The sequence below is a fragment of the Ipomoea triloba genome, chromosome 9 (assembly GCF_003576645.1).
Source record: "Ipomoea triloba cultivar NCNSP0323 chromosome 9, ASM357664v1".
NCBI lineage: Eukaryota > Viridiplantae > Streptophyta > Magnoliopsida > Solanales > Convolvulaceae > Ipomoea > Ipomoea triloba.
In genome coordinates, this window is record NC_044924.1 from 28,309,069 (window position 1) to 28,320,931 (window position 11,863).

Below are 11,863 nucleotides of genomic sequence, written 5' to 3' on the forward strand. Positions count from 1 at the left end.
ACACGAGCCTCATGCTTGACCCCAAAATGAGTTGTTTTTAATGTTTATTTTTTGGGCCCCACGGAAAACCATTACTTCTATAAGCTCCTTACAGTTTCCTCTATTATACTATCTTTCCTTCACCTGGCCTCATGCTTGGCCCCACTAAAAAGTCCAAAAAAAAATCACAAATGTTGGGACCAAAAGTGATATTTACTCTATTTTTAAAATATTATCGAAAATCCATTCCGTGCATGCATCGCACAGGTGAAAATATTAGTTTGTAGTTAAATTAAAATAATATTTTTGTATTGTTATAATGAACATATTGTGTATATAAAATGAAATTAAAGAGCAGAGCTTATACTGATGGATAACATTGCATATTAGGTTTACTGGTCAGACCGCCCCTAGGTAGATGGTAAAACTAGTTAGTCAAAAGGGTCTGAGTAGTGTGAACCAACTCAAGGAATAACTAGATCAAGAGAGCACAAGAAAGATATTCAATACGGTGCAACTTAGGAGTTTAGCAAGACTGAGTTTATTATTCATAATAATAAGGACATGGCTACCTATTTCTAACGTAATAAGGATTCCCAATGAGGTAGTCTTGGAATTTTTTTTTTCTTTTAAGGCTCTAAGCCCACTTGAATTAAAGACAAGCAAATCTCAATAATACAAAATTTTTTGTCTTTTTAAATCCTCTCTATATTCTTTCTATATCACTCCCTCTGTCCCATTTTATATGTTTGGTTCGGTTAACGAGACTTCACTAAAGTTATTTTTAATTCAAATTTTTATAATATTCAGTTTAGTATTAATATACAAAATTCATATATTTAGAAACTACAGTAAAAAGAACTATTAAACACAAAAAATTAAAATTAAAAATAAATTAAAAAAATAAAAATAAATAAATATAGAAAAAAGACTTAATTTGACAAATGAATAGTAAATAAGATAGATAAAATGGAACAGAAGAAATACCATTTTAGGGATGCGAACTCATTTACTCCATGGAAGACTGGAATTCTCATCACTATTCACCTCCCTTTTAGATAATTATACTATATTTCACTTGCATTACCTTTATTTTAGCATCAATTTAAAAGTTAAAACTTATATGTGAACATATATAGTTCAAGCATTTCAGGCCAGTGAACTAGTTTCCTCCACTCAACAAAGACCATTTTTTTGTTGTTGTCATTGTTCACCTTCCTATTAGGCAATTAATTATACTCTAGCATATCACGTGCATTACTTTTATTCTTGTAAGGGTACATGAAACTGTAAGATATATTTAATATAAATATATCTATAGTAATTGAGAGGAATTAAAGAGAAGGATTATGGATGGAAATGAATTTATTTCTATTTGCTTCTGTACGTACACTCACACACAGACCACACTTTTTTTAACAAAGAAAGGTTTTGCTTTGCATTATTTCTTCACTCCATTACAATTCCTACGACATTACTACAACATATATAAACATAGCAAACAAAGATGACAAAACATAATGTCATAATCAACAACCACTAATCTATGTTTTGTGCTTTTTCCTACCCCACATCCCATAAAACATTCCATGTTTTAGGGGATATAATTATCCACTCCATACTACCATGTTTTCAGGCATTACATCCACTTGGTTTATATTAATAATAATATATTATTATAATTATTATTACAACAGAAACAAACCCTAGATCTGTAAATTTTTTTACTATTTCAGCAAGTGAACTTGTTTCTGTCTATGTAGATAAGATTTATCATCATTTCCCACAATTTTTAGGTAATTATTGTTGGAAATAACAGATTAATAAGTAAATACAGAATATATATATATATATATATATATATATATATATATATATATATATATATAAAATAGATAGAAAATAATCCCATTGCAACTAGTATGAAACTAGTACAATGGATTTAATTTGTGAAAAATTAATCCCACCACATACTTTGTACGAAACCAAGAACATAGGGATATGATTCTTTTTTTCCGGTGAATGAGAACCTACCACATTTTAAAATAAAAATCAATAACAAAAAAAAAATAAGAAAGGGTTGATAAACATGAGGTTTTAACCCAACGAGAAAGAAGAAGGGAAATCCGAGTCGTTTGGTACTCATGCTTTCCTTAAAATCGATTCACCACCTCCCGAGTGTGCTAGGAGTGTTGTGGCATGCGTCAGTCTCCCAGAGGATAAAACGTATTAGGACTTTGATGTTCAAGCACTCAAACCCAAAGCCCAGGAAACAAGAACACAAGCTGAGTATTCTGTACGAAATATACGAACGATGTAGGTAGACAATTTTCTCTTTGAAAACAAAGAATGAGAGTAGAGAGAAAATGAAAATGTTTTGAGACTTTTAAACTGGTGTGCAAAACATTCTGCCAACAACAAGCGATTTGTATGGAAGGGAGGAATTAATAGCATATTAAATGACACTTAAATCCAACATAAATCTAATTTAAAATTACATAAAAACATTTAAAACAGTCATACTAATTATCATAATAATATTTGCGGTTACGAAATTAATATATAATTAATTTGTACCGACCACTCAAAACTTATTTCAAAACGCCTCAGTGATCGAGAAATTCGTACTAACCAACAAAATTTCGAATTGGGACCAAAAATTGCACCCGAATAATGCCATTAGCACCGAAAGCATCGATTCGTGCATATAGCACCGACTCGTGATTCACATTACACAATACCGAATTGGTGCCAATTTCCCAAAACAAAATTAAGCTTTCCAGGCTTAATCACCTCGTTATGTGCTGCCAGCACATTAAGTAATTAGCCTCTGTAATTAAACTTCTAAGCTTAATTTGACTCCTCTCAAATATGTTTATTTTGAGAATTAATTTGTCATTCACCTATTACCCATTTTGAGTGTACAGTATATGAAATTCTTCATCTCACTACAAAGAGTGTAAATTCACTTTGAGCCGACCCAAATCGGAAGTGAACCCCACACAAACATTTGTACAATAAAATAGCCTCTCAAAATTGTCATTTTAACTAAAAATTTCAACAATTATATTTGATCTATTTAACTTTGCATTACTTTTAGTCATACACGGGTGCAAATCAAGACCAAACCATAAATCTATAATTAGTTCTACCATTTTAAGTAGGTGAACTTATTACTCTAACAAAGATAAAATTTCGCATTGTTGTTCACATTCTTTTAAGGTAACTCTACTCTAATTTGCTCAATCTTGCATTGGTTAAAAGCACAAAATTAAAGCTACTGTTTGCTGCATATATGCCAACAATACTGTTTGCTGCATATATGCCAATCTACTCTCACAAATGCAGCAACAAGAACCAAATAGCCAAAGTAGTCAAGGGTCAGGTAGGTATCAAGAATAAAGTTCCACTTGCATTTGTTTATGCCGTAATACATACGCAAACGCAAGTCGTATATACTGACACGTATTTCAGGCAAAAAAAAAAAGATTTCAAAAATTTGACAAACTCACTGTTTGTGAAGTTCAATGCAAGATTGTGGAAAAAGGCGGCGAGAATTTGTGTGGGTTCTACTCTACATTCTCAGAGAATCAAGTGTTTCAATTAGGGTTACGTAACTGAAAATGAGTAGCGGCGGGGGTGCAGGGAAGGGCGGCGCTGGTAGAGGCAAGGCGAAAGCCACAAAGTCGGTGTCTCGATCCTCTAAGGCGGGGCTCCAGTTCCCGGTCGGCAGGATCGCTCGATTCCTCAAGGCTGGAAAGTACGCCGAGCGTGTTGGTGCCGGAGCTCCGGTTTATCTCGCTGCTGTTCTTGAGTATCTCGCTTCTGAGGTATTGGAATTGGCTGGGAATGCAGCAAGGGACAACAAGAAGAATCGCATAGTGCCAAGGAACATTCAATTGGCTGTGAGGAATGATGAGGAGCTTAGCAAGCTTCTGGGTGATGTGACTATTGCCAATGGGGGTGTTTTGCCCAATATCCATCAAACTTTGCTGCCAAAGAAGGCTGGCTCTGGAAAGGGTGAAATTGGCTCTGCTTCTCAGGAGTTTTAGGGTGTTATGCCCCTTGGTAGGGGTTAAGTGAAGGTGAAAATGGAAGTTTATGTATATTAGCTATCTACTATTGAATGGTTTGAAATCAAGAAATGCAATGAAATTGCAATTTTGGCTCTAAAAAAAAATGCAAGATTGTGCAAGGATGGTGCTATGTGTGTGCATCATTTGAAGATTCCCTAAAGGAATAAGAGGACATTTTTTGTGATTTTTTACAAAAGAATTTGAAAATTTAGGTGCAAGAATTTTACAGTAAAGGAGTTTTTGAAAAATGCCTTATTAGTCATTTTTAAGTAGTAATTAATTCTGAAGTCCCAATAGTTCTTACTCTAATATGCATTCTATATATTAGAAAAAAGACTCTTGTTTCTAAAAATTAAGAAAAGAAGATGGCATTTAAGACCTATCATATCATAACTCGAAATTATAGCCTGAATTGGGTTTAACATAACTCTAATCAAATCCGAGGTGGAAACCAACTCAAAGAGCAGCCCAACGGCCCCACCCTATAGCTAGAAGAGGTGGGAGGAAGAAGAAGGTTAGGGTGGATAATGAAGGTGGAGCTTGCATGTGCATGATTTCAAGGTATGTTCAATTCTACAATGTTGGGTGCAAGATTTAGGGGTTTCAGTGCAAGACGGTGCAATATATGTATCAATGATGGAAGATTACGTACAAGAAATTGGTTTATGTATCAATGATGGAAGATTCCCTACAAGAAATTGGTTTTTTTTTTTTTTTTGTTTTTTTTTTTATTTTTTATCGTCAATATCCAATAATGAATATTTTATTTCGAGATTAAGAGTGTAACTTGATGGTAAATAACAGTTGTTTTGACAACCGATAGTAGGTTTCAGGTCAATCTCACCACCTCCTTATCTATATCAATGAATATTTTACTTTGGGATTAAGAGTCCAATAATTTACCATAAGCCCAAATTTCTAACCCTAAAATTTAATAATTACAATTCTGCCCTAAAAAACCCTACCTAGGTAAAGAGTATTAGTCATGTCATCCCCATTTTCCTTCTCATTTTGCAGCCCACAACTACTATTTGCAGCATGCCAATCTACTCTCACATATATAACAACAACAGCCAAGTAGCCAAAGTACTGGTCAAGGGTCAAAGAGATATCAAGAATAAAGTTCAAGAAGAGAGGAGGAAAGATAGAAGAGGAAAATTGAGAAACAAAAAAACAAATTCTGACCAAAAAATTAGTTTCTTTATGCACCCAGCTGGCGCCTTAACTGCACGCACCCAATTGGGTGCAGATTTTCCCACAGGCGAAATTGGCGCAATTGCTTTCTCTCCTTTCCCCATTTAGTGGACTACACAAAATTTTTTGATTTGCTGGAGTAAAAACCACTAAAAAAAACCACACAAAACATTGAACCACTTCTCAAATATCTCCATAATGTATGGTTCCACACTACTTTCAGCAACCTACAACTCATTCTGTACGTACTTCCCAACCTCATGCTAGCACACACACCACATGCTTCTAAATCACGCTGGAATTACAGGTCACCCTCAACAGCTTTTTTTTTTTTTTTTTTTTTTTTTTTTTTTTTTTTTTTTTTTTTTTNTTTTTTTTTTTTTTTTTTTTTTTTTCTCAACAACCTTGTCAACCCTCAATAGCTTCACTCTACATTCTATGGGGCAGGACAAGAGGGTTTTGAGTTTGAGGAAAATAAGAATGAGAAACACACTCATGTCTCAGTCTCTGGTGTTGTCTTTTTTTAACTGTTAATTCGTCACCACCAGGGGAAAGGATGTTGTGAGAAGAGTAATGCAAGTCACTCATTCAAATTTTTTTTTCTTTCATTGGACTAGATGATTGGATATATTGATTTTACAAGTTGGTAGGATCGGTCAATTCATGAGCCTGCACACAAAAATTTAGGCTTGTTCGCATTTAATTCTTCACCACCAGAGAAAATGATGATGTCAAGTTAATCGGTAGGCCAGGCATAATGAGATTAACACAATCGTTATACGTGAACCATGGTGATACGCTACAAATATGTATATTGTCAAATGAATTTATAGAAAAATTAAAATAATACTTTAGTATTTGTTATAATAAACATATTATATTTATAAAATGAAACTGAATAGCAGAACTTAATGTGGATGACATACTAAGTTGACCAATTGAATTGCCCCCTAGGCAGCTGGTTGAACCAGTTAGCCAAAAGGGTCTGGGCCGCAGGGACCAACCCAAGTGATAACTGGATCAAAATGCCCCAAGAAAGATACACCATAAGAAGCAACTTATGAGTTTAGCAAGATTGGACTTACTATTCATAATAATGTAATAAGGATTGAGCTTTCTATTTCTAGTGTAAGGACTCGCAATATGAGGCAGTCTAGAAGTTTTATTTAATGTCATAAGCATGTGAACTCATTTGCTCCATAGAAGACTGGATATCTCATCATCGTTCACCTCCCTTTTATTCACTTGAATTACCTTTATTCTTACATCGGCTAAAAAATTAAACCCTAAATATGACTATATATAGTTCTAGCATTTCAGGCAAGTGGACTAGTTTCCTCCAACAAAGTCCCATTAATTTGTTTATTTTAATTAGATGAGAATAGAAAAAATGCATGCATGAAAATATTATGAGAAAATGTTTTTAGCAATTGGGATAAAATAATCTATTCATATATTAGAATTGAAAGTCATGAGAAAATGATGATAAATAATGTCATAATAACATAAGGATAAAAGAAGTTATCCACTTAATTGCTTAAATATTGTTTCCAAAACATTTAAATTCAAAATTTTGTTTTTATTATTAATAGAATTTTTAATATAATGTCTAAATATAAAAAATTTCCGGTTACCAATAAATTTAATATAAAAATTGAATTGTGAACATATAACTCAAATTTGAACTGAATAAATAAAATAAAATTCAGAAATTTTTTTCACAAGTTTCGATCATATCTCTATGTTCCTTTTCTTATATTTTTTCAATTCTCGCATATGTTTTATGGATCTAAAAATCCAATTTTGTTGTGTCAGGAACATATAATTACTTAAAATTTCTAGTTTTCATGAACGCTGGAGGTGCTGTAGATGTGATAGTTCATTTTGGATGCAAAACTGAAGTTGTGAGTGTGCTTTTGTTGGTGGACGTGTTGTTGCTATATTCTTAATATCTGAAAGATTGATCGAATGATTGTGTTGAAGTGGTTAGGTGCAAGATTTGTGCAAGGATGGTGCACTGTGTCGATTGAACGAGTTACACTGGATGCGTGTCCTCCAATTGGGTTTGGAGCTTCAAATCTTTCTGAAAAATGCAGAAAAAACACTTAACTCAATTTTCAGCACCTCTCATTCGATCTTGACATGTGTCTACAGAACTCGACACTGCAGACAGAACATTCAACTCATTAAGATGAGCGACGCATGACCCCATTGCGTATCATGCAATTACTAAATAGGTGGAGTATTATTCCCTGAAATGTTGAACAATGCAACATGGTGGGACTTTATATATGTTTCTTTGACCACATGCATAAGGGATTTGCAGAGTGCCAACAACTCTCGGACAGTGTTGTTCTTGCCTTCTTGTATCGAAGCATGTGCAAGACAACCATGAGGCCAGGTATGCTCGTCAAAATGGTGGTGCCCTGGACTGCCCTCATTCTACTTCAATTGTGGATTTGGGCATGCATCACTTTATTCTCTCCGTTCATACTCTTCCTCACATAGGACCTAATATATATATATATATATATATATATATATATATATATATATATATACACTAATTTATTTCAATGTGGAGTTTGTGAATGATTTCAAGGTGTGTTCAATTGCAACAATGTTGGGTGCAAGATTTGGAGGGTTTCAGTGCAAGATTGAAATCTCATATTTGTTAAAGTTAGATTTCTTTTCAATTAGGGTATCTAATCATTTAGGGAAAAATAATTTTATTAATTTTTGTGAGTTTAGCATATATGTAGCGATTTGTGGGTATGAAATAGAAAATATTTGTCAAATTAGTATGTTACCGTTATGAATTTCTGTAATATAATAGTTTCTGTAAAATATTCGTTGTTCAGTAATTTGATTAAAATCGCCACAATGCAGATAATTAAATTAATGAAGAAAAAAAAAGTTTAATTAATTAAAAAATCGAGATTACAATACGAGTATTATTAAATTATTAGAACCTTTATTTTCTCTTCTCCCAAAAGGATGAATCCCCAACCCCAACGGCCCCACCCATGCCCCCGACAAAGCATCTAGAAAGATATAAATCATGGTAACTCAACTGAACACAGAGGCTAGACCTTTGCTCACTACGCACAAGGATGGTGCAGTTTGTGCATTAATGGAAGATTCCTGAAAGATTATGAGTTGTTTTTTTCTAGATACGGAAATTTTTGAGGATTTGGGTGCAAGAATTTGATGATAGGGTTATGGCTTACATTGGACTGGTAGGCTTTGATGGATTACATAGATTTGGAAGGTTTCAGTGCAAGATGACATATGTTTGTCATGACCACCTCTACAATATTATTAGGCTTAACAATATATAATTCAATTTCATGTACCTCTCCTTTGATCCTAACATGTCTACAAAATCAGCTACCACTGACAGAAAATTCAACTGATGAAGACATGGAATGCATGACTCCATTGCATATCATTCAATTATTAGAGGTGGAATGTTATACCTCGACACGACAAACAACAATGTGAAATTATGTTTTTTAGACTACATTAGAGAGTTGCAAATTGCCAATGACTACACAGGTGGCCGGTGCTTGTATTGAAGCATGTGTGTGTAAAGTGACCATGGATATAATGCTTATATGCTTGTCAAATAAGCTGTTCCTTAATCTTCTTCAATTGTGGATTCGGAAGGGTGTATCGCCTTACTTTCTCCAAACATACTCATCCTCCCTCAGGATCTAATAGATCGACTTAGAAATGTCAGGTATATATATTTATTAATCTATTTCAAAGTAATGCTACTCCAAGATTTATGTGTTAAATTATTTTTATTCCTTATGTGTTAGATTATATGTAATTAGTTTAATATTAATTATTCCTTTATTTCTTTTTATCTTTTATGTTTCTACTTTTTGATACAGTGATATAGGTGAAATTATTTTTTGCAATAGTTGATAGAATGGGAAAAACGTGAAGAAAATGTTGTGAACGGGTGATGATGATAATGATCGAACGTGGTTACAATAATATGTTAGAGCAACTTCATTTGGTTTTCTTTTTTTCTTTTTTTTTTTTTTTTTTTTTTGCAATTTTTTCAGGTCAGTAGGAGAAAAAAAAAATGTTTAGGCGCCTAGGGACCACATTTGATCCGCACCAGAATGGGCTGTTTTAAAATATTTCAAAAGACCCCACCAAAAAAACAACATGTGGTGGAAGGTGCTCTTTAGATTGTATAGCCTGATTGTACTTCATGTCATTACCAACTTGGTCCACCATCCTGATCGAGGATTCATGCATCCCTTTTTCCTGAAAAATATATTTATATATGTAAGATCATATATAGTTTTACATTCAAAGCAGTCAAATATATAACAAAAGATTATACCATTTCTAAAATGGTACAAATCACTTATAGATGTACCTTTTGCACTCTTCACCAATATAAGATTGAGTGAAATAGAGTAGAATTACATTAGCGCAAGGAATGTAAACACTAATGAGAAATTTGATTTTGGAGTAAATGAGCTCACTTGCTTATAATTGTAGAAATCATATATAGATTTACAGTTTGGTCTTGATATGCACTTGTATAAGACTAAAAGTAATGCAGAGTTAAATAATATAATTACCTAAAAATAATGTGAGCAACGATCATCATCGAAAGAAACAAGTTCATTTGCTTGAAATAGTAATATAAAAATCCTTACAGATATATGGTTTGTTCCATGCACCCCTATAAGACTAATAGTATTGCAATTTGCAAGTACAATTACCTAAAAGAACGGCTGAACAATGACAAAAAAAATTGATCTTTGTTGGAGAAAACGAGTTCACTTGCCTGAAATTAGGGGATTAAACAGATTGTTGAATCGAGTCAAATATCATGCTATTCGATTCGAATTCAACTATATATATTGAAGACTATTGGCATTCGTATTTGTTAAATATTTGAATCACAAATTTTATTCGTATGTTTTTTTTAAGTATTATTAGGTGGAGTGTTATTCCCAGACACGTCAAACAACAATGTGAGACTATGTTTCTTAGACTACATTAGAGATTTGCAAAGTGCCAATGACTACAAGTGGTGCTTGTATTGAAGCATGTATGTGCAGGGTAACCATGGATATTGCATGCTTGTCAAATTGGCCATTCCTTATTCTTCTTCAATTGTGGATTTGGGAGCGTATCGCCTTACTCTCTCCAAACATACACGGCTTCCCTCATGACCTAATATATCGACCTAAAGTTGTCAGGTATATATATTTATTAATTCATTTCAAAATTATACTAAACCAAGATCATGTATGCGTTAAAAATTAAATATCATCTAATAGGTACCCTCCATTAAAAAGGAATGAACGTAAACTAAATTAAAAAAAAACAATAAAAAAGTAAATAATACTCCGTACTAAGATGCCTCGTACTAAAAAAGTAAAAAAGTAAAATATTTCAATCTTTCATCCCTCGGCTTCGTGCATAAGATGCCTCCATAATGTATGTTTCCATATTATACTTCACAGCAACCTACAACTCATTCTATACGTACTTCACATCACTGGAATTCAATTCCCAGCCTCATGCTAGCGTGCACACCACAGGCTTCTGGCTCAGGAGGTCGGGATTGCAGGTCACCCTCAACAACTTTAGTCTCACAAAAGGGTTTTGAGTCTAAGAAAAATAAGAATGAGCTGTATCAAGCTAAGCAACACTAATGTTTGCTGCCCATCTACTATTACAAATATAGCAACAAAAGTAGCTAAAGTATTGTTCAAGGGTCAAGGAGGTATCAAGAATAAAGTGCCACTTGCATTTTTCGTGTGTCGTAATACATACAAGAAACGCAAGTCGTATGTACTAACATGTATTTCAGGAAAAAATAGATTTAAGAAATTGGACGAACTCAACGTGTGTGAAGTTCAATGCAATATTTGTGCAAGGATGGTGCTATGGATGTGAATCAATTGAAGAATCCCTAATAGAAGTTGAGGGCATTTTTTGTGTTCTTGTGATAGAAGATTTTGAAAATTTAGGTGCAAGAAGTTTATAGCATAGGAGTGTTTGGAAAATGTCTGATTAGTCATTTTTAAGTAAATTTGACCAATTTTGGAGAATGAAATTTAGGGTGTGTTTGGTTATTGGCTGATTAACTGATTTGACCAAAATTAGCTGATTGACCAGTCCATAAGTTGTTTATAAGTGTTTGGTAAATGATTAATTGGGTCAATCAGCCAAAAAATGAAACGTCTGAGTGAGCAACGTTTCTGAGCGGCTGATTGGGTATATTTATTAAATGACAATTTTAGCCTTGTAATCTCTTATCCCTAACTGGATTAAGAGGACCAAAAAAAGATACCCAACATGAAGCAACTTAGGAGTTTAGCAAGATTGGACTTACTATTCATAATATAATAAGGAGTGAACTTCCTATTTTTAATGTAAGGACTCACAATATGAGACTGTCTAGGAGATTTATTTCTTTTAGGCTCTAAGCCCACTTGTATAAATAGACGCTGACAAAAAGGACAAACAATTCTTAGTAATACAAAATATTTACTCTTCCCAAATCCTCTCTATATTCTTTTTATAGAAGACTGAATTTCTCATCATCATTCACCTCTCTTTTAGATAATTAT

General features: G+C 33.4%; 1 protein-coding gene across 1 annotated transcript; it reads left to right on the forward strand.

The window, feature by feature from the left end:
• Nucleotides 1-3,602: 3,602 nt before the first annotated feature.
• LOC116028997 (histone H2AX-like) lies at nt 3,603-4,031 on the forward strand. Its single transcript, XM_031270868.1, has one exon. It carries the CDS (start codon nt 3,603-3,605, stop codon nt 4,029-4,031), a length of 429 nt encoding a protein of 142 aa, XP_031126728.1.
• The last annotated feature ends 7,832 nt before the right edge of the window (nt 4,032-11,863 follow it).

Coding starts and splice junctions, on each gene's coding strand:
- LOC116028997 (XM_031270868.1), top strand. CDS start 3,603: ATGAGTAGCGGCGGGGGTGCAGGGAAGGGCGGCGCTGGTAGAGGCAAG.